Source organism: Fusarium subglutinans (assembly GCF_013396075.1).
Source record: "Fusarium subglutinans strain NRRL 66333 chromosome Unknown NRRL66333_c0000101, whole genome shotgun sequence".
In the NCBI taxonomy this organism is placed as follows: domain Eukaryota; kingdom Fungi; phylum Ascomycota; class Sordariomycetes; order Hypocreales; family Nectriaceae; genus Fusarium; species Fusarium subglutinans.
In genome coordinates, this window is record NW_023502164.1 from 145,245 (window position 1) to 168,633 (window position 23,389).

At 50.0% G+C, this 23,389-nt stretch overlaps 4 protein-coding genes across 4 annotated transcripts; 2 read left to right on the plus strand and 2 right to left on the minus strand.

The window, feature by feature from the left end:
- Nucleotides 1–3,208: 3,208 nt before the first annotated feature.
- On the plus strand, nt 3,209–5,022 carry FSUBG_7803 (uncharacterized protein; the record flags this gene model as incomplete). The annotated part of the gene is made up of 2 exons (XM_036686145.1): nt 3,209–3,939; nt 3,996–5,022. The coding sequence occupies 2 exons, from the start codon at nt 3,209–3,211 to the stop codon at nt 5,020–5,022; spliced, it is 1,758 nt and encodes a 585-aa protein (XP_036536725.1).
- Nucleotides 5,023–7,165: 2,143 nt separating this feature from the next.
- On the minus strand, nt 7,166–10,448 carry FSUBG_7804 (mitochondrial cyt-4; the record flags this gene model as incomplete). Its single annotated transcript, XM_036686146.1, has 3 exons — nt 7,166–10,141; nt 10,285–10,291; nt 10,408–10,448. 3 exons carry the CDS (start codon nt 10,446–10,448, stop codon nt 7,166–7,168), a joined length of 3,024 nt encoding a protein of 1,007 aa, XP_036536726.1.
- A 2,211-nt stretch (nt 10,449–12,659) lies between these two features.
- On the plus strand, nt 12,660–14,543 carry FSUBG_7805 (beta-glucosidase btge; the record flags this gene model as incomplete). The annotated part of the gene is made up of 2 exons (XM_036686147.1): nt 12,660–12,822; nt 12,874–14,543. The coding sequence occupies 2 exons, from the start codon at nt 12,660–12,662 to the stop codon at nt 14,541–14,543; spliced, it is 1,833 nt and encodes a 610-aa protein (XP_036536727.1).
- A 1,957-nt stretch (nt 14,544–16,500) lies between these two features.
- FSUBG_7806 (vegetatible incompatibility het-e-1) lies at nt 16,501–18,965 on the minus strand (the record flags this gene model as incomplete). The annotated part of the gene is made up of 2 exons (XM_036686148.1): nt 16,501–17,655; nt 17,706–18,965. The coding sequence occupies 2 exons, from the start codon at nt 18,963–18,965 to the stop codon at nt 16,501–16,503; spliced, it is 2,415 nt and encodes an 804-aa protein (XP_036536728.1).
- Nucleotides 18,966–23,389: the final 4,424 nt, after the last annotated feature.

Consider the following 23,389-nt stretch of genomic DNA (forward strand, 5'->3'; position numbering starts at 1 on the left):
TAAATGATGCCTATCTCTGGATTGAATTTAATGGCTTATTTATTGAGAGTTGATATTGGTTACAGGAAAAACAGAGTCTATTCTGCCTGAAAGAGGGAAAAAGCTAATGTGTTATTTTGACCGAGTGGCTTGGATCCCCTACGTAAGGGTGATTATATATTTGCCGATTGAATGAATTCTCTGGACTGAAGTGTCGACGGCTGGCTTGCGGCATGGTCTGGAGAAATGCCAACAGAGTGATATCCGAAACTTTGACTCAGATTATATGTCTACTTTAGAGCAAAGGGTTTGTTACGCGCTGCAAGCTCACACTTTTTACCCGGCGTGTCATTGAGAGAGCGTGATGCTTTCGGGAATTCATAACCCAACACACAGACATACACATTGTACGCGCGCAGGCACGGCAGCTTCTTTACAGCCATGATGGAAATACTCGTCAAATCTCTCGGGGTTTCAACAGCATTATCACAACCACCTTCCCTCCTCTCGCTTGTGCCCCCATGTTGGCTGGAAGCCCACGCTGGAACCTCCCACGCTTTTAAGAGACACCCCCCACGCCCCCCTTCTCTGAGGCTTCTCATCTTGTTCTACAGCGCAGGTAGGCAACTCAGTAGGTAGTTATGGGGTATCTTTACAGAGTTGGCTGTTGTGATGCCACGGATGGAATTGCCAATCGACCTTTTGCAATGGCGTGAGTTTGAGTGCGACCTTATAATATAAGATTGTAGTTATTGGTGCACCGGAGCTGTATGTATGTATGTATGTACTGTCGAACTGGATGGATGGCTCTGATAACGAATGGACGAACTTTTGCTCTGCAACATTGAAAGGATATTCCCTGACAACCAACCCCACGTCTGGGGGCGAGCTATGAACCTCGATCACATCGGGCTGAATTATCTTTCCATGGCTCTATGCATATCGCTCCTGAAGTCGTTGCAACTAATACGTTTGTAGCTGTAGAGTCGGGATTTATATGAGAGTAACCTGAGACAGATTCATGATACGTATCCGTGCTGTTTCCCCTCAGGGACCTCACACCAGTCTCCAAAACCAAGACGACAGACACCCTCAACCCTCGTTACCCCAGCGGCTCATCGCCGCAAGCCGAGCATCCAAGTCAGACATTTTAAGACATTCGCCAATGGTGAGGTACGTGCTCGAGAGCTGTGATTAAAAGATGAAATTCTAGACTTGTCGAGTCTCCCTTGACTTGGCCTTGACTTGGTCTAGGAAATAGATTGAGAACGAGACTCTCGCCTAGACTTCTGTCGCCATCTCTAGCATATACATACTGGACGTACATGCGTGTGGAGTACATATGCATGCATGCATGCATATACGGTACGGTAGATAGATACGTCCACCTTACCTGTGTAGATGGATGCAGTAATGACTGGCTGTCTGGCTGGCTAAACACCAAAGGGACTGCTCGCCAAAGCCTTGATAATTGACCGACCAGCCCTGGGTACAATCTCACCTACCTTAACCTCAGCTACTGCAACACGGTGCCGCTGAACTGGGGAAAGATTGAGGAGTACCCGAAGATGGGATCGGATATCAGGCAGATCATTGGATCTAGGCAAAGGATCCCGTCTTCACCCGCCAGTCGCAACGCAGATAGATGCACCTCTAGCCACGGTAGCTCATGAGTTGAGTTAGTTGCTCGAGTTGCAGCAATACAATACCGACTGTCTCTGTTTGGTCACCTCAGTATTGCGACACTGCACTCCCCTTCACCGTTCCCCTCAACTACCGATAATCTGACCGTAGCCGCAGCAGCACTGTATCTACATCCATCCGCGTTTGTATCTGTGTCTGTGTCTGTATCGCAATCGTAATCGTTCTCTGAAGTTTAAAGGTCCTCTTGGTAGTGAGGAGGTAGGCGATTGAGCGCCATCCACAATCATCTCATCGGTCCCTTGACATGATAGAGTTTATGGATTTTCGTCAATGTCCTTGGCCTGATATCTAAGGTCTAGTACTTGGCACCTGGGTAGGTAGGTAGGTAGGTTAATAGGGTACTGCCATACTATAATTTTGGTAGCAATTGACTTGCGGTCTTGAGGATAGGTAGGTAACCTTAGGTGAAGACCGTCTGCCTCTGGTGGCTTCTTACCTTATCTCCCGTCCCCCGCTCTCCCTTCCTTCTTCGCACAAGTGACCTGAGTGAGTGAGTGATTGATTGACCTGCCCGTTTCTTTAGAGTCGAACCCAAATCAGTGCCTACCTACTAAGGTATTCCATCATCTCTCCCTCTTTATCCCCGCTCTTTCTCAGATTCGCCATGTCTTCTGACTACCTATCTTACCATACCTACCTACCTACCTACCTATATACCCTTCTCATCGTCTTCCATCACTGCGATTTATTCATTCCTCAAACTTCATCCTCCTCCTACTCCTGCTCTTTCATAACCACCCAGTTGAACGTCGCCGAACCTGGGGGGGCAGATTCGACCACCAGCCACTACGCTAAACACCCACTGTAACCGTCTGCCCAATACCATCGCAGCGGGCGCAAGACTCCGCTATCCGGCCGGTGACCGAAGTGTCAGTGCATAACGAACGAACAGTGACCAGCGAGACGACGGGCAGAAAGAAGCACACACTGACTGGACTCGACCACACCTGGACGGTCCCCACGAAATTCGTCACCGCAACTGGGTCTGGGGGAGGTCTCTGGTCGCTTCAACGCCACCACGCCTCGACCAGGTTTAGCTCATCCCTGGCCTGCCATCCCCATCCATCCTTCATACAGTACACGCCCAGAAAACACACACACCCACAACACCAGCGCGAGGTTACGCTACGTACTCCTCCGGTATGTACAGTACGCTAGAAACTAGCCCAAACAGAACCTGTCCACCTGCCCCCAAGGACCCCGGCTACGGCTATCGCCTGCTGTTTGCTAAAGCACTCGTCCGGGCTCTTTAGGTTGACTCTACGCCTGCAACTACAAACTGCTATAAGCCTGCCCCCCACCCACATTGTGAAATCCATCCTATTCTCTATACTTTGTGCCCACGCTAGATCTTTGACTCTCTCGTCAATTCATCTCAAATCGATAGTATACCTAACATACGTTTTGTTCGCCTTTGCACTTGTCTGTACTCATGAGTCTCTAACCTCGAGCCCTCCCAATTTCACCTTTCCTGGGTGCTTCGGCATTGACAAAGATTTCTTCGGTTTTCCTCAAACTCCTCATCATGGCTGTCGTTCTTCCATCCGACGACAACGGTTACTTCGCCGGCTCTGGCCTACGACGCTCACATTCTCACTCCAACTTCATCTCATCGAATTCACCATTTTCCACTTCTTCTCACCTCGGCGACCATTACAACAAGTCTGCCTCCAAGTCTTACGCCGAATCTAACTCTTCATCTGCTCCCTCGTCTCCCCGTACCGTCCATGCCGACTCTGTCGATCTCTCCTACGCATCTACTCCTGCCACCAATCTCTCTATTGCCTCTGACTACGACGACAACATAGGACTCGCTGAATCACCTGAAGATCACTTCATGTTTCCATCCTTTGCGCAGGAGAAGTTTTATGTTCACCCAGAGATCCGCCCTGAAATCCACCACGATGACAACCTAGAACCACCGCCCAGTCCCCGAACCGGCGATTCTTACACTGTATCCCCCGCAGAACACGAGAACTCTGAGGAGGTCTCTGATGATACATCAAGGCCCGAAACGCCCGAACATGAAAAGTCCGAACATGCAGAGGACGACACTGCAGTGTCAAGTCGACCATCTCGCCAAGTGGATTATCTATCCCATGAATGGAGAGAGGAGGATATCTGGTCATCATGGCGATATGTCGTCACTCGACGGGGGGAGTTCCCCAACAGCGCTCGGTTAGAGAATGCTTCCTGGAGGACCTGGATGAAGGCCAAAAACAACCTGAAGACCATATCACCCGAATCTCTCAACTGGTTTGTTTCCCTCAGAATATCCCTGCTAACTACACTAAAATGCTTACTTTCCCTAGGCTTAAGGACTGTGATGTCACCTGGCTCTATGGCCCTTTGCAGTCAGGACCCAAGAACCTCCATCCTACGCATACTGAGCCTTCAAGCGTGTCGTTATCCAAAGCCGACTCACTGGTCAACCTCAACAAGAAGCCTATCCTCAAGAAGAGAAGCATGTCCGAAGTGATGCTGCAGCGATCACTCTCTACAGCTTCACTATTGAAGCAGGCCACCGCAGCTGTCCAGGCCCAAGAGACAAGAGGAATTCTTCGACCCCATCTTGGTCGCTCGTCAACAGATTACTTTGCCTATCCCTTCGCATCACGTCGGTTGAGCGGAGACAACAGCAGTGTTGCTCCTTCAGTCGAGTCATCTGGAATCATCTCTCCCAACTCTGAGCGAAAACACATTCATTTCAATGAGCAAGTCGAGCAATGTATAGCTGTCGAAGCCAAGGGCGAAGACGAGGATGAAATGATTGATGAGCACTTTGCTTCGGATAGCGACTCAGATGATGGTGTGATGATGAAACGAGTCAGGACCAAAAAGAGGCCCATTTCTCGACGCAAGACCATGAAGCCAAAGCCAGCTGCTGAAGGCAAGACAATCGCCATGCTGCCGTCCACCACCCTCAAGTATCGAGAAGACACTCCTGAGCCACGAGAGACTGCAATGAAGCACTCTCGAAGCCCTCTTATGTCTCCTTCATCTTCACAGGAGACACTACGACCTACCAAGCAATCAGGAAAGTTCTTTTTCGGCGAGGAAGACCACGATGATGGCCTTGACGACGCTTTGTTAAGTCCCCGCTCAGGGTGGGCATCGCCTCCCAACGAAGGTACAAATGGAGGACTGGGCAGGTCCATCTCGTCTGGCAGTCTCTGTGACGAGCCTGCGGGCATGCGACGCACACCATCCGGTATGTTTATGCCATATGAAGAGGGCGAAATACAATCCGGAGACGGCATTTTCGGTCGAGTTATTGACACAGTCAATACAGCCCGTGATATCGCCCACGTTATTTGGAACGTTGGCTGGAGGAAGTAATGGACACACAAGCGTTCGACTCTCTTTTAGCGACGCGATTGGAATTTGAACAAGCTTATAAGCTTGTGACTCACCCAGTGTGAGCTGAAACGACGCCATGACAACATAAAAAAAGCGCATCTATATACGGGAATTTCGGAGATAATTGGCATTGATCCGCCATACTACCGCGACTATCACGAAGTAAAGGCTTGTTGACGGACAGCCTGTGCCAATGTCACGACGACATCTTGGAAAGTGGCCCCGGAATCACATTTCTATCTTTCATACACGGTCTGTAACAACGAACGGATGGAGACGAAAAGGCTAAAGAAAAGCACCGTGTTTGTTGTGGAAGAGCTGGGGTGGCTGCGAGGGAATTTCATGGGTAAAGCAGAGGACCCAAAGGCGCCATCATTGGTTTTCAGGCTTTTCTTTCTACGAAGGATCAACCTACCCTGTGACGCCCCCGGTACCCGGGATCCGACTACGGGAAAAGGCCATTCCAGAGGTCACACAGACCCGGGGGATATTCGGCGTTATAATTTTTTGTTCCTGTCTTTCTTTTGTGGCAAGGGTTTTGTTTTTTTACTTCATGATATCCCATGGGCAAGTGGGTACTACGGATAACAGACGGCCTCGGGCGGTTATGGACGGATCAGGCAAGGGAAGGGGTACAGGCCATGGGGTCAATTGATTTTTTCGGCGACTACGGCGACTCTACGGGACGGTCAAGGCCAGGAAGGACTGGGACAATTTAAACAATGGAAGAAGAAGAAGGACACAAACGGCAAATGGCAACAGGACCGGGTCTTCAGTGCGTTGGTGAATTGGTTGTACATAAAAGACAGGGGGTCGCATATCGACGTACTCAGGCGGACCTGACGGAAGCCGTTACAAAACAACACAAAAGCATTCATGATATAATAATATGGTGTTCCCATCATCTCGATTTTCTATTTTACTGTTTGTCCAAATGAGGATCTGTGCATGCTTCCCCATGGCCTAACATGGCATACATTTCGTCAACACAATACAAGTGAATGAGCAAGCTTGACAGGCTAGACAGGGGACAAATGAGGGTTTTGACTTTGCCGGTCCCTTGCTGATCATACTGGCCCTGAAAACTTAGTCGTTCTAGCCTTTACCTCTTGCAGACAAAATTCGACTTTGCCACATCCGAAGTGCAGCTTTACGAAACGATCCAATCAACACATCGTCTATGTCGATCACTAATTGAGATGCAAAGCAGCGAAATTGTTGGGGAAACAGGACGCGGGCTGGTCTGTTCTCTCTGCGCGCGTGACCTCGTTCCACGTGCCCTAGCGAAGTGCCCCAGAGTGTCAAGTATGTCAAATGAAGACACTGTAATTCGTGATATGGATGTTTTGGCAGGGATATGGGTTGTTTGAAAGGATGTCGTGTGAGTGTGTCCGTCCGTGAGGCTATTAGCCGAGGATGTGATGTCCAACAGCAAGGGAAGACTTCCGTCGATGGTCACTTGCGACATGCAGCGTTGGCATCGATGTAATTTTGTTAATAGGTGGTTCTATGAATGGATGATCTACTGTACATCTCACGCTTTTGATTTCCAAAGCTATCGCAAGTTTGTGCTGGTCATGTAAAAATATGGTACAGGTAAGATACAAGTGACGTGCATCGGGCAAGGGGGAGATCTGTCGTCAGCTATTCCCTCCCCCTTAAAATGGTTAAAATGGGTATGTATCGTACAGTACAGCGCATTTCAAGCACCACACCCCCGAGGACCACGTCAGAGTTTCTGTCAATCAAGTCTCTACCAAGAAACCCCATGTTATTTTAACGCAGGGGGTAACTCGATGGGATGTGCGAAAATGCGGGGGGGAGATGGGCGACTCCACGTCAGTCGATGGCTTATGCTGAGAGCCATTGAGAAAAAGGCGGAGAGACGTTGGAGCATGGGGACAGACGAAAAAAATGTGAGACATAAACACCGCCAATCTCACTCACGATGCTGCAAGCCATGGTTTCGCCGTTCGCCGTCAAGGCGGTGATGCTCAAACTTAGTGTTTCTTTCCACCCCAACAAAGTCTTGCTTCGAGAAGACCAAAGAAGACCCTGGGGCGCAGCTCACGAGGCCGGGGCCAGGGACGGGGCGTCCGGGGAGAGTGCCGGCTGGCTCACGTCATGTACGTACTTCTGCCCGGGTGTTTGGATAGTACTTGAGCGCTTTGACAAACATGCTGCGAGCGTGAACGTTGACGTTTGCCAGCTCAACCTCGAACTTGTCGCCCACCCTGATATCCTTGATGAGCACGAGGCCATCGATACCGTCGGTGGATAAGAGGGCCGGCATATCGAATAGGTCTACCCGACCAGACACGCCTTGCTTCCAACGAGCATCAACTGTGAAACTCATGCGCTTCGGTGCTGTCCCTTCAAACTGCCAGGCCCGCACAATCGCCATGAGCATCCACTCTTGGGTGCCGCGAGACACAGTCCGCGCCATTCTCTCGCGCATACGCAACAGTGAGAGCGTGTTGGGGAGTGTCTCTTCCGTGAACGGCAATATGTCATTCAGATCATCAGTCTTGGGGTCTAGCCTGCGGTTCACCTGTCGCTCATGTGCCAATGCAGCATGAATTTGCCAGTGGACAATGAGGTCAGAGAAGCGGCGAAGAGGAGAAGTGGCTTTGGTATACATGTCCAGACCGAGCATGAAATAAGGACCGGGTTCTGTCGAAATCTCGATGCCGCCAGTCAAGCGTGTCAGCTCCTGGCGTTGCGCCCCTGAAGGAGCGATGCCCTTCTCGAGCAGAGGGTAGAGCTCTTTCGTAGCGTACTCGAGAAGTTTGGTCTTATTCATCTGCGAATGGGCGTCTCGTCGGTATGGTAGTGGGATTTTACGGTCAGAGCTCCATCGAGCAGCAATCTCACCGGCAAGCACCATTGTGTTACTCACCACAGAGGCACCGTTGAATGCGTCGTAGCCGACCTTGATGTAGGGGTCAGCTGGCAGGACCTTGGTTCCTTCTGTTTGTTCCATGGGGACATCTTCGAAAGCCACAGTAACGGAAGCGCCTGGCAAGAAAACGGGCCAGGCCCCCTTCTCCAGACGCCTTTTCCTGAGAGCCTGGGACAGACGGTGAAGGATCAAAAGGTCCTCTTTGCTCCTGTCATCCAACTCCTTAGCTGACATCAAGGGGCGGTTTCGGGCCACGTCCAACTTGTTAGGTGGCTCGCCAACAACAAGAGTCTGGTCAGATACTGGAGGGGGTGGAGGCTCGTTACAAAACTCAGCAACATCTCTTGGGTCCAGGTACTTGACATTATGCAAAGTACCTGGCTCGATCTTGTAGTCCAGCAGATCTCCGTTCTCGTTAAGCCTGGCACTAAAGGTCAGAGCTGGTCGACCATCGGCAAGCGAGTATTGTTCCACCAAACTGCCCGACTTGTAGTCTCCTGAATTGTCCAGGCCCAGATCGTTTGGAAGCATGGCCTGAAAGTGGCCAGGAAGGTAGATATTCTCAGGTATCAGCTCGAGGAACCTGCCCAGCTCAGAATTGGGTCGAATACCGGATGCTGGATCGGCTGTATGCACGTGAATCCAGAATTCGTCAGGTTTGTCTGTTCGTTCCAAAGAGATACCATCATCAATGAGTATTGTAGAAGGGGCGTCAATGCAGAAGACAGGGACGTCGGCCCAGTCTCGTCTGGCATCCTCCGCCACGTCTGGTCGAGTTGAGTCCTCAATATTAACTGGAGTCTCTCGAATGAGGCCTCCTCCACTCTGAATCTTGACTTCAGGGAAACGGACTTTATAGCGGGACGGTATTTCCCATGGCGGGATTATCCCCAGCTCTTGTAGGAAGGTCCATGCGCAAGACTGATTCAGATCAGCACCTTCATATAGATCCAGAGCTCGCAGAATGAGAGAACCATCGGCGTGGAAGTGTGAGGAATCCTCAAACAAATCGTAGCTTGCCCACCACTCAAGAAAGCGAATGAACTCTAGGTGCTTCCTTGACCATTCGCCGGTTTCAAGAGTGACTCCTTTAGTCGGAGCGAGGATCCCGTAAGGTGTCCACGAACGCTTCTCTCTGTTGGCCAGGACGATTTGTCTTGCCTTAAGAATGAAAGTACCAAATGCTGTTTCAGACATGTCAGAAGATGTCATATTTCCTGACGTCTTTGCCATTAGGTGAATGTACTCGCGGATCATGAGAGTCACTCGGTTTATCATCATGAAATCCTGATACGGGAAAATCTCGAAAAGATGGTCCTTTCGATGGCAGTCAGTCGAAGGGCTTAATGGCCTAAAGATAAAGTCGTTTCGTAAGAGCGCTGTGTGAACTGCGTATAAAGCAGCAGGAGGAAACTGGGTGCCCTTTTTGAGTGAATTGGGTAACAACAAGTCGGCAAGCTCGAACAGACTCAAGTATTTGGTCTTTTTCCCATCTGAGACCAGTGATCTTGCCCTGTCTAAACTGTTAAGACTTGTCTGGAAGGCCTCGTCCGCTTCCAACATGAATTTCTTCATTTTGTTGATCAGATGGGCACCAACGTCTCGCCCGGGGCCCTGGTCTCGTTTGCGCAATTCTTCGTACTCGTCCGCCGTGGCATTAAGAGGAATCAGAGAAAGGATTGGCTTCAGCTCCTTGGCGGCGGCGAAGTTAGACACAGAGAAGAGCGCCGAGAAACCCATGCTGATCACCCATCTTCCAGTATTGGTATAAAAGTGATACCGCTGACCAAAGAACCCCAGGTAAATAGCAAACAAGGGTGTCCGGGAGCCAGGCTGCTTCATTTCGACAAGATCGCCTGGAGCATGAGACTTGTGCCCAACAATGGCAACTTCAGCATCCTCCTTACTGGAGTTCTCATCTGGGCCCACCATACTCACTGAATCAGACTTGAAGTTGTCCAATTCAGATGAGCCAGTAGATTGAGGACGTGTGTTACTATTGGTGATAGTGTTCCAGAATGTAAGATCCGGGACAATTGGGGTTACCTCCCTGTCAGGGTCGTTGATAGCAACCCATTCTTGCAATCTTTGCCGAATTGGCCTCTTGTCTACTGCAGGAGAAGTTTTGGGAAGAGAAGTGGGAATGTTCGTCTTTCCAAAGGCACCCCGAGGACGGTTCTTGGTTGAGGTAGCGTACTAAGATTTGTTAGTCCATGACATGTTAGACATGGTGTGGGATGGAACAAACGTTATAACGTCCACTCGGGGACTGCAAAGGCGTGGAAAAAGAAGCTCGCAGTCCATTAGGGCAATCTGGAAGACATCTACAGCAAACGTACGGACGACCTGCGGACCGTAGCATTTTTGCAGTATATCACAAATACCCTGTATCAAGCAAGGTTATTACGGATACGGCTCGAAATTTTGAAGCCAACGCGAGGCTGAAAATTTTACTAACGTACTGCGTGTTGGCAACTTTCACAATCGCGAGGTCACATGACATGGCGCTTTCCACTTTAACTGAAGTCTATCAGCTTCATTTCGGCAAGAGCCAACCCGGAACCCATGGGTTTCTCGATCACTTAAGGTACCTAGGTAGGTTAGGTAAGTTCCTAGGTACCTAAGGTACCTAGATAAAGAAGCTTAAGGTAGGTACTACCTAGGTACCTACCTTACCTTAGCACCTGAACTTGGACTTGCACAATCACTCCCGTCATCACCGAAAGTTGCACCCGTGCACATACGTTGGTGCTCTCCGTCTCGCCGCAAGCTTCACGGAAACCTATCAGCAAAAGGGGCTCGATATACATAGATGTATTGAATTCGCTACTATTATTGGCAAAAATCCAAGTCGACAATCAATTCAGCCCGGAACTAGCTAATGACCAGTAGTTCCATTCTGGGAGATGCCTCGAGATAAAGACCTTCTCTAATTGGAAGGGTACCCTGCTCTGTCCGGCTGCCGAGCATAGCCTAAATAACAACGACTTGGAGCCAAGAAGCGCGCGAGATTCACTTCATTTGAGCAAGAGACGATTCCGATGGATCGACATTGCAAATCCTATACAGGGGCTGCTATTGATCCAGAGTCTTACATACAAATGAGCAGATCACCAAAACACGAGAATATCCAGTCAATTCACTGTTTGTTGACTTGATGCCAACTGACGCTTCATCGCAGAGTACTCCGCACAGCTCATCAAAAGCTGGAAAGGCTAGAGCATCTCGGGCAAGACGAACTGCCGTGCGATGTGACGGTGAATACGAAGTGCAATTATACGATTGAGGTCCGACATTAAGCCTAGTTGTTTTGACCGGCGAGAACCCGACCACCAACTGACAAGCTTTTGCCCCGGCTTTCTCGGATTACTATATCTATTAATTCCCCGCATATGGACGCTGCAAGGTACCTGTTGTGTTGAGGGGGGGTTTTTTGAGGCAGGAACTTCTGGCCCCGTTGCTAATACGAGGTAGCTATTAATTACGCAAAGGCTCAGACGAAGAGAGAGTGACGACAAGGCGACTCACTGACCGTCACTAAAACAAATAGAACGGTTGAACGGAAACCCCTGGGTCCACAAGCGCGAAGCCACCTCCGCTAGGGTAAATTGGGGGACCATGCCAGCTGCAGGAACAATCTCTGGACCCCACTCGCCGATGAACCGACTGATTTGAATTTCGAAAGGCGAACAGAGTCAAGAATCGGCATGAGTTGAAGGATCGTTGTATAGATGAAATTTTTGAAGGAAGATACCGCGATAGCCCGGGCGCTGCCCTTGGAGGCAACTCTACCTTGAGAGATGCTAAATACTACCTTTCCAAGCATGATGCGCAACTTGAAAGCTCATCTCCCACGCGGGGTTCACATCAATCGCGCATCTCAATCGAGGTCAACTCATCTCGATTCCCCTTGTGAATGGTCAAGTGACCAACCAACAGTCAGAGAAGCCTCGTCCCTGGACTAATATCGCTTCTTATTCACCACAGGTTCTCGCAACAGAGGCAGCCTTGACCGCTTAGCTAGCTGATTGGTCTCGAACACTCGAGGCCCCTAAACCACCTTATTTGGGAGAGGCATGGCATCGACAACGTGAGCAAATGCCCCTTGGGCGGGTTGAACCCACGAGATTGCATCGTGCCCCGTGCTCCACAGCCTTCTCCTTTTCGTCCATAACCCCGGCCAACTGCTGGGGTTTCTAGCGCTGTCAAGGCAATGATAGACATATTGCACCAACAATGGTCCACGTTTGGGACTGGGCGACTAGCACCCCAGCTCATTTCATGAGGCACAGGGCACATGAGGACAGGCCAGGGACGGACGGGTACCTGAGTTTTGGCCTCCAAACGCCGCTATCGTGCATCATGTCAGGTACCATCCAAACCGCTATTCTCGACTAGGGCCATCCTTTGTCAATGCCATGACCCTCTGGGCACTGCAGCCAAGGCAAAACAGACCGGGTTGCAGGTAGAGGCAATAACAGTCGATCTGCTCATAATATGCCGCTCTCTTCCTCTTCTCTTCTCTGATTTTCTTTCCCTCACGGTTCCATCCTTCGCGAATCTAGAGAGCATCTCGTTAATTTTCGCTTTCGTCCTCTCGTTTTCCTCTATTCCATTAACCGCTTCACTCTTTTAGCGGGCATTCGTTTCCTACGCCAACTACAAACTCTTACATTTACGTACAGTACTTGAATTTTCGGAGCTTTTTTCCAATATGAAGGGAGGACTTGCTGCTGCCGCCGTTGCGGCCATGGCTACCGGTGCTCAGGCCGCTTACCCTCACCACCGCCGGGCTCATGAGATGTTCCGACGTGGTGGAGAGGTCTGCGTTCCTACCTGCACTACCATCTGGACTACCTACTATGGCGAGCCTACTCGTATGTCAACATGTCGGTATTCTGTGGTATAAACGCTAATCGCTGCTTCAGTTGTCCCCAACCCTCCTTCTGCCCCCAAGCCCACCAAGGAGGCCGTCACCACTCATGAGGCCGTCAAGCCCAAGCCCACCACCGTTCATGAGGTTCCTACTTATGAGGCTCCCAAGCCTGTAGCTCCCACCACCACCAAGGTCGTCCCGGTCATCCCCGTCCCGACTCCGGAGGAGTACAAGTGCCCTACTCCCGGCACTTATACTTTCCCTGCCACCACCATGACCGTGACTAAGTCCACCACCGTCTGCGTTGGCGAGACCACCAAGGTCCCTGCTGGAACCCACACCATGGGAGGTGTCACCACCATCGTTGAGACTGCTACCACAGTCACTTGCCCCTACGCCAAAGAGACTGAGCACGAGGGTGTCGTTACCAGTGTCATCGAGACGACCACCTACGTCTGCCCATCTGCTGGCACTTACACCATTGCTCCTATCACCAAGACCTGCGAGGAGGAGACCGTCATCGTCTACCCTGTTCCTACCAGCTACGCTCCTGGTACTTATACCGCCCCTGAGCAGGTTGTTACTGTCACCGAGACCGACTACGTCTACGTCTGCCCTTACTCTCAGTCTGGTGTTCCCGCCACCACCAAGGCTCCTGAGGCCCCCAAGCCCCAGCCTCCCAAGGAGACCAAGCCTGTCTACGAAGCCCCCAAGTCCCAGCCCGAGGTCACCAAGCAGGAGCAGCCTACTAAGCCTGTTTATGAGGTTCCCAGCAAGGTCCCCGAGACCCCCAAGGCCCCTGTTTACTCTGTCCCCGAGACTCCTGCTTCCACCAAGCCCGTCTATGAGAAGCCCTCCGAGGCTCCTAAGCCCAAGACCCCCAAGAAGCCTTCCAGCTCCGGCAACCTGCAAGGTGGAAACGACCACTACGGTATTACCTACACTCCCTACGTCGCCTCTACCGGCAAGTGCAAGGGTGCCGACCAGGTTGACCAGGACATTGCTGCCCTCAAGGAGGCTGGTTTCCAGATCATCCGATCTTACTCTACTGACTGCGATACCCTCGAAACTGTTGCTCCCGCCTGTAAGAAGCACGGCATTGACATGATCGTCGGTGTTTTCGTCAAGGCCTCCGGCTGCACATACGAAACCCCTGACATCAAGGCTCAGGTTGACGCCTACGCCGAGTGGGCTCAGTGGGATCAGGTCAAGCTCTTCACTGTTGGTAACGAGGCTATCATGAACAAGTTCTGTTCTCCCCAGCAGCTCAAGGAACTCGTCACTGTCGTCAAGGAGAAGTGCTCTGGTTACACCGGTCCTTACACCATCGCCGAGACACTCGATATCTGGGAGCGCGAGGACGTTCAGGGTGCTATCTGCGATATTGTTGATGTCACCGGTGCCAACATCCACCCCTACTTCAACCCTAACACCACCCCTGACATGGCTGGTGAGTTCGTCGCTGGTCAACTTGAGATCCTCCGTGGTATCTGCAAGGGCAACGATGTCATCAACCTGGAGTGCGGTTGGCCCTCAAGCGGTAACTGCAACGGCGTTGCCTGCCCTGGCAAGTCTGAGCAGGCCAAGGCTATCAAGTCCATCCGCGAGAGCTGCGGTGACAAGACCGTCTTCTTCTCCTTCGAGAATGATCTCTGGAAGGAGCCTGGTTCTTGCAACTGTGAGCGAAGCTGGGGTTGCGCCTCTTCTTTCACCGGCTACTAAGCAGTTCTGGAGACTCCGGTTCTGATTGCAGCGTGCCCAAGCGTCCTCTGTACGATTCAACCCTCGGAGCATGCTGAATGTTGTACATAATCATGACCAACACCGCCCGGCCACTCACTTCTTTTTTCTTCCTCGTGCAACCCTCTTCTCTTATTCTCGCCACCGTCCATGCGGTGATTCACACCATTGACATCCAACAAGAGCCTTCGGGAATGGAGTCCGAAAGCCGACGGTCTTCTCTCTCTCTCAGGCCAACTCCAGACATCCGCCTTAGGGGGCAATGCATGTTGCGCGCATGCACGCGCGCAATAGATTGAGGGAAACGAATCTGGTCGGGCGGTTGAGGACGACCTTATTGATGAATACTGTTTTTCTTCCACTGTTCAAACGATCTGTGAACTCTTGTTACTATGTCATCTTTCCATATGTGTTATTTGCGGCAGCACTTCTTTACGGTAGACGCGTCTTTACGGCTCTTGAGCGACGGGGTAAGCGAAAGCCTTTTCTTGGGAGAGAGATGATCTGTATGTATTATCTATACTATAGCCGGGTTGCCATTCAGCCTCTGCTTCATAACGCTGTAATTCAGTAGTATATATTCAGTCGCCATTTTGCTAGGTCTTGTGAATTATCGTACACACGATCCTTTCGCCTCATCCTAGTATCAACTTGTGACCAACCCCCCCACGCAACTGAACACTCGAATTAGCCAAGACATTGTCAACAAACAAGGTCTCTAAACCCATGTCGGATGTATCATAGCAGTCACCAATGTGCCAATAACATCAGCGACAGGTGCATGTATGATACGCCCAGCCCTTTAGCAACGCAGGTCTCCTAGAATAAGAGAGCAAGTATCTCTGATAATTCCCATGACGAGCTCGAAGAATTGGAACCGGAGGATCTTATCAAGGCGATCGACATTAGATCACAGCCTTGCTTGATACACAAGCGAGCAAGATATCGGTCCTGCACCCCAACCGGCTTTGCCTTAGCAGAGACCTATAATAATAATGACATGGGAGCTACAACAAGTAAACGAACGTGCTACTTGTCCACGTTAGCGTAGCGTAAACAGTCTAATAGATAATTCAAAAAGTCTGTTGTGAAGCTATCGTACTTATAGTACAGCATTCAACTTGGCACACTTCGAATATTCACCAGTCTTCTAGCGGTCAAGGAGCAGATGAGACACGGTATATCTGGAATGACGATGAGACTCGCGTGTCTCGGAGACTGTACCTGGTTCGGTAATCAAAGGTGCTTTACTAAATGTGTGTATGTCTTAGATCCGAGCCTGTGGAATATGCCTTGTACTTAGAGTGATATTGAAGCTGAATATATGTGGCGTATATCCACTAAGGGAATAGAGACCATGCAGAAAATGATATCCATATTAGGTAGGTAGGTAGTCATTCAATATCATCTTTGCAAACTACATAGATATAAAGCTGACTTATACTTCACTCCTGTGTCCCAAATTTTACCCACAAATACAGACTGTTCGACTCATAGTATAATAAAACCCAAGCTTCAAGAGCTCACTTACTGTGTGTACCATGTCCACAAAGTATGAAGATCCCGCTGCCAACGTCCTGATATCTATAATCCCCAAACAAAGTGACCGGGCTCAGCCCTGAACCCCGAGGATAATGACGTCCGTGATAAAAAGTGAAAAAAAAAAAAAATGATGAATGAAGCCCATGGCGAATAGCTCTGAAGTGAGGGTTTGTGTAGCTTGTGTACTCATATTGGAAATCATCGCCGCCTATATAGAAGTGGCGTGTCGTGAATGGCCAATGGCAATTTCTGCAACAGATCATAATATGATAAGCCAGAACAAAAGGGGTATAACGCTAAGGAGTAAGATGTTTCGAATGAAGGAGAGTGACCAGCGAGGTCAAGCAAGTATAAAGTTAATTTGTGAATCACACGAAGATGTTTTGTGGAAAATTGTTTAGAAGATCGGCAAGGCATCGCTCTGAGCTGGAACTCGACGATAGCATTCACCGCTGTGTGTAAACTCATCGGGTTTACTGCGCCACTTATTGGTGTCACCATCGACATAACGTTTCCAGGTACTGAAGAAATAGGGCTCAGCGGTACGGCCACATCGTTCAAGCTGAAGAAGGCCGCCACGGTGACGGTCACTCGCCAAAACATTGAGTTCATGCCCGCCGTTGGCAAATGCAATGCCACCGATCTCACCGAAGAAATCGACTGTCTGCTTCTTGTTAAAAGTCTGAGCATTAATGATGTTGACAATGTCAGCCTCCTCGGCAGCAACGAGTACTCTCTCGCCACTACCGACGGGCGAGAAGCGCAGATTTCTCACACCAGCCATATCGGATCTGATAGTGCACAGAGGTGTACTGACACCCCGCGAGTCACACCAACGGCGAGCATCCCAGACCTTGACGGCCTTGTCCTGGAAACCGGTGGCTACTGTCCTCCCATCATCGGACCAATCGCAGGCAAACCCATAGTCACGATGTCCGGACAGTTCCTGCTGAATCTCGCCGGTATCGGCGTCGGTAATCAGTACCTTGAAGTCATCGCCGACCATGACTCTCAAACGGCCGTCAGGTGACATGCGCGTACAGTTGAGTGCGAATCGATACTTGCTCTGCATCAAGAACTTCTGTGTAGAAAGGTCTAGAAGGCGGAATCCCTCGTCGTTACTGGCAATGGCAGCAACAGGACCAGAAGATCGCCGGGGTTGGTAGATCTGGACATGATTGGTGATTCCTCCCATATTGGCAGTAATGACACCTTCTGCAAATTCTTTCTTGTCTTCTGAATCCAGGCTTTTGAGATAGTATTCGCCATTAAACGTGCCTGCAAACATGGCACCGTGGCTTGCATCTAGGGTAGAGATGAGAGCTCCCAGACCATGTATATGACTGTTGTTAAGTACAAGCTCTACTTTTCCCGTGACAGGGTTGATTTGATTGATTCCTCTCCTGCCCGGGTAGTAGACCTGCGAGATTGAGGGGCATGCTAGGACGCTCCGTAGCTGAAAATGAGCTAGGTAGACATCTTGGCGGATAAGGAACCTCTTGAATCTCATAAAGTTTTGAGTCGCGGGGATAGCTGCGTCATCCATGTGAGGCTAATTTGAGGTCAGCTGAGAATACTCGATCAAAGGTGACTGGCACTTACGCTCCATCTATCTGAACCTTCCTTGTTGACATAATTCTTGAAAGTGGCACATCGTATTTGCCGCGCATACTCCCTAGTAGTGTTCATGGATGCCCAGTCCAAGCCCTGGATGTCATAGTCATCGCCTTGAAGGTCCTTGTAGTGAACATCGCGGATGTGTGCATTTGCTTGACGGCGAATGTCTTCTGGATAGGGTGCGTGAATCCGCGAGGGGGATGGACTGGAGGAAGCACGAGCTTGGTATGCCCAGTGTCTTAAAAAGTCAACCAGGCACAGATTTATAGAACCAATCATAGTCGGGTTGGGGTTGCTAAGTAGTGACTCGCCCTGGACGTCTGCTGGCGAAGGAGGCGCATTGTCCTCCAACGCAGCCGTGTCCTCGATCAAGACGTCCTCCCATGGCACAGGAGATGGAACAGAATTCATGATTAGATCGTCATCAACTATGGTGGGCGGATGGAAGGCGGCTTGCGAAAGATAATTGGTTGAGTGATTGATAGGGGGTGATTCATCACTGTCCCCCTCGGATAGAATAGACTGGTCGTCCGTGAAGTGTTCAAGTTCGTCGAAAGCGTCGTCGAGAGGAGCACCACCTTCGCTATCGCTCATATCAATGTCATAATCCACGTTATGGTAAGAGGGTATGTGGTCAGAGTCCAAGTCGAGATGTGTGGGAGGTGTCCAATAGTTGTCCAAGAAAGGTGGGTGGGTGGAAGTGTCCAAATCAAGATCAATACCGTCCTGATGCTCTTGGTCTGGGTCGGACTCGGACTCCAGAGGTTCAGACTCGGAATTATAGGTCTCGATGTAGGCGTTGGAGGAGAATTGGTCGTAGGTGTTCTGGTCTGAGAACTCAGCGGCGATTGTAGCAGAAGGGCCGTCAGTCACTATCGCGAAAGTAGGGGTCTTGGTAGCGGAGATGGTGTTGTCTTCGGTGGGGAACGCATCTGTCATAGGCGAATCGGCCGTGAACTCAGGGATGTTGTATGATTCCTCCGTGCTGGGCAGGGGAGTTGACATATATTGCGGTTGGCCACCATGAGGTTGTGAATGAGGATGGGCGTTGAAGGTATTATAAGAGGCGCCACTGGTTGTGATTGAGTCCGCAGGTTGATGATGCTCAGCTTGGAAACCCTCATCCCGCAAGAGAGCCCCAACAACGTTCACAGATGAACCAGCAATAGAGGATGTTGTATTTACAGGCAGCGAGGGGTTGTCTCGTAGGCGGCTCTTGGGCATAACAAGAGCGGATCGGCGCATCGTGAGACCAAAGTCAAGCTCCGCGACGGAGCGAAGTGGGAAAGCCGAAGCTTTTCTACAATACGGCCGTGCTAGCGAGTCGAGGCAGAGCTGAAGGCTTCTGCATACGGGCAAGCTCCAAAGGGGGGGCTGAAGAGGCCAGAGAGACTTGGGCTATGGCTATGGCTCTGACTTGGAATCTGGGTCGTTCGCGTGCTAGTGAGAAGCGCGCTGGCGGTCTGGCAGATTGGCGATTGCTTGCTTTTGATGGAGAGACAGGAGGCGGAAATGTCTCTGATTTGAACGCCGCAAGATGGACGATGGAGGGATGGGAGGGGGGTGGTCCAGTTTAGAGCGAAGGCGAGGGGACAAGCAGTCCGTCCTAGTCCGTTTAACAGTGGGAGTGAGTGGGCTGCAGATCGTGTTGGACTAGGGTAAGATAGTGCGGTAAGCAGTGGTTGGGGCCTTGTTTCGGTGTCAAAACGGCCGGTAGTGTCGAGATTGATGGGAATGAACTGAACTGAACTGAACTGAACTGAACTGAACTGAACTCGAGGAGCGGGTATTGTATATTATTATGGAACGACTATGAATTGTGGTCTATGTCGAGTACAAGTGAGGCGCCATGCTAGCAAGGGTGCGGCCGGGCAGAGGACAGGACAACAGCAGCTCAGCTGAGATGGACGAGGCAAGTTGCAAGTAGCTACACCTCAGTACAGTACAGTCAGTTCAGTTGGTAGGTACCCGGGCAGAGAGGAGGTCTAGGCAAGGGTTAGCTAGGCTGCGGCGAAGCAGAGTCATGAGTGAGGATGAGAATGAGAATGAGAATGAGAATGAGCGGTATAAGATGGAACGATTTGTTGTGGAGGGAATGTGGTCATTGTTTTGGTCGAATGTGAGATACTCGAGGTCGAACATGATAAATGATGAAACTCGACAACAGGTAGGTACTCCGTACTGTACTTACCTCTAGGTAAGGTTAGTAGGCTATAGGGAAGGGAAACTACTGAGGTACCTAAGGTAGGTTGGCCCTCGGTCAACTAGAAAACCTAAAGTGGCTGCCCACATTTAGCACTCGGGGACAAAGACCGGGGGGGGGGCAGATCACTGGAGGTCTCCGGGAATCGCCGTGGGTTAGGTGGGGGATTGGAGTTCCTTGTTTCAGTATAAGCCATGCCGTAGGGTATTGGATGCCAGAGAAATAGCAGCCTGACGCCTCTTTTTTGTTTCTGCTGATCAGGTCAAGATTTGGAGGGTATTTTATTGATGGAAGGAAGGATAGATGAAAGCGCAGGGGGTATATACAGTACATAGGTACAGCTAAGCAGCTAAGGTAGGGTAGTAGTGTAAGGTAGTTAGTTGGTGGAGATGTGTTGGTGCTAGGGGAAAATCCATGGATATGGGAAGCGAGAATCGAAAGTTGTTGTAATGGAAGTCTGGTACATACATACCTAAACATGATTGCTTTTTCTTCTTCTCCTTGTTCTATGTATGTTCCTATGTTGGTATATGTAGCAGGAGGAACGCTGATGTATACTTACCTACCTATATAAAATACCTAGCTACTGACTCGAGGATGGTACCAGCTCGTCAGTTATCACCAGTAACAAAGGCCGTGCCCTCTTTTGTAGGAAGACGACAAAATGAATGAATGAGTAAGTCAGCCAGCCAGCCTCTCCGCACTTTAACCGTGCCTTCCTTTGAGTACACTACAGTACTGTATTCTCAGCACAGACAGACGCTAGTCAACGATCTGGGCGATAGACGGGAGCGGGTGAGCGGGCTGGCGCGCGGTAGCTTGGATCACATCTGGGTAGAGGAGATAGGGGAGGACGGAGACCTGGTCACAGTGACTTGACGACTGTCCTCTATTCAACAAACAAATTAGGGTGTCTGGAATACTATAGTCTATAGATAGGCACCCAGTATTTGAGGTCCTCAACGCCGAAGCCCTTGCCCTTGCTCGCTTTCAGGCTACATATCACAATATTGTCGTATAATCATGCATACAATATCCTTCCATCTTATGTGCATCTGTTTCTCTATCCCTGAATACATGCATACATACAGTACGATTGTCCGGCTCCCCAGCATCCAAGTCAAGCTGCCCGATTGAGAGATGGATGCATGCAGACATGAATTGCATGGATCTGGGGACCTTGCCTTTGACCAACAGCGACAGGGGCCATGAATGGGGAATGCAACCCGATCGTCATTCGCTCTTTGTTAGGAAGGACTCTGATCAATCTTTCTCCTTCTGCGTATGTACAGTACGTAGGTAATTTGTAGTTGATGAGCTGTCGTCGTCAACTCCTCGCTAACAAACACAGCCTATATCAACTACTAATTAATCCGTATACTAACCCAACATAGGAACGAGAAACAGGTCTTGTGATCTTGCTATATCCCACTCTTGGTAATGGAATACCCACGGTACCTATGTACGACAACGCATCTGCGACATCTGTCCACACCGAGCGACCTGCAGATCCAACCATTGCGATAGGCAATGCTCCTATATCCATATCAGGAGATTCATGCCTCCACTGCTTACACACATCCCTCGAACCGATGGTAATAATAGACTACTTATTTTGTCAAGACCACAGCCTGCTTCTCGTACAACCCCAATCTGACCAAAGACAACTGGAATATTCCCATTATACTCTCGCAAACTTGGCCGGCTTGGATCACACTGAGATCCTCGCATTGTACAACCTGCAGCCCTGGTGAAACAGCAGCATCAGCATACGATATTCTGTGTCACCCCAAACTCACTCACTGCCCAAGGTCAATGCCTATCAGCTCGATATCAAACGGACAAATAGATATTAGCTTAGGGATCTCTCATGCCACGAGGGACGACGCCAAACCCACATGATCGATCATTCATGTAAACTATAACCGCACAGTTGGTCGATGGGAAATAGCAATTGGGGAATATGGACCCGACCTCCATGTCTCAAACTGAACTGGAGCTACTGTATGAAGTGCTTGACCGGTCTGAACTGGCAACTGACCAGTCAGAATACCTGGGAAATAATGAGGCCCTCCCTCCTCTGTTGCATACCTTCCAGCCTACCGCTGACTGACTGACTGTCTCTGTCACTGTCACTGTCTCAAATCAAGGACCCTCATGTCCTTTGTTATCTAAGCTGGGTTTAGCTCAATTCAACTCTAGTTGGCCGTTGCAGCAGTGAATGTCCCCAGGCTTGCTTCCAGATGCAATACAGTACATACACATATATGCCTGACAACGGAATACTACGCCCGTATTACAACTTGAGAACGACTCACTTGCCTGCCTACTAAGCTGATACTGAAGCTTGCCTCATTGACATCGGCGCTGTCTCATCTTTTTCGTACCACCCACCAAAACCAAAAACCCCCCATTCGACGCATCCCTCCAGCGCGGGATGTACACACGCAATCCCACGCACCTGGAACACAGCAAAGCAAAGTGCTGCAATGCTTGACGTAGCACACACAGAACATACTCTAGAGTCGCAGGCGGATCTGACCGAGCAGGCATCTGGCTGCCAAGTCTGACCATGGGGTGGGCTAGTCTTTTCCCGCAGTGGTTATACCTAGATGCAGCTCAGGGTTTTCTGGCCGAGGATATTTGTGTTCATCACTGGATTCGAAAAACTCCGAGGCCAGGGACGGCAATAATCAATCATTGACTCGTACGTACGGTACGCTCAGGGTCAAAGAGTCAATCTGTACGTACGTACGTACGTACATACATACCTATACAGTACTGTATGGGTACCTTACCTATTAATGTATTGGGTGTCAACTCAGTGTCTGTTCTCACCGCGGCCATAAGCATGTCTTGCTCTTTTCCCTGCTTGGTGGACGTCTCTCCCACAGGGCTCCACTATACATGATCTATCACCAAAGCATCAAACACCAGCAAAGCTGCCAACTTCACGCTGCCGCCCGGTTATTTCCATGCTGTCATGATCGCGTCTTCTATTTTCACTTTTCAACCACCCAACGCAGTAAAGTGCATATTCATCCATCACTTTTACATGCGGTCATTGCTTCTTCTGATCTATCATAGGTCCTCAAGTTGTTGGCTGGCACACAAATTTGATACATCATAAACCATCCCGTGACTCGTTTTAGACGCGCCGCCTCATTGCCCTCGTCTCCCTTTAGTCGGCCTTGAGAATGGCTCTTTGTTCGTGCGTTTATGTATCATCTTTAGCCCACAATCTTCTTTCTCTCCGCTCACCGGCCTCGTGGGCCCTCTCTTTGCTTTTCTTTTTCATCAGAAGTGATATATCATGTTTTGCCCGCTTCCACTTGGACGCCATTTTTCACCGGCGAATATGTAAACCGAGCATGGCATCCACTCGAGATACATACTTTTCAGACATAAGCAATGGCTTGGGGGCTCTTGTGGTCTGGAGTCAACAATGACACCTATGCTGAAGTAT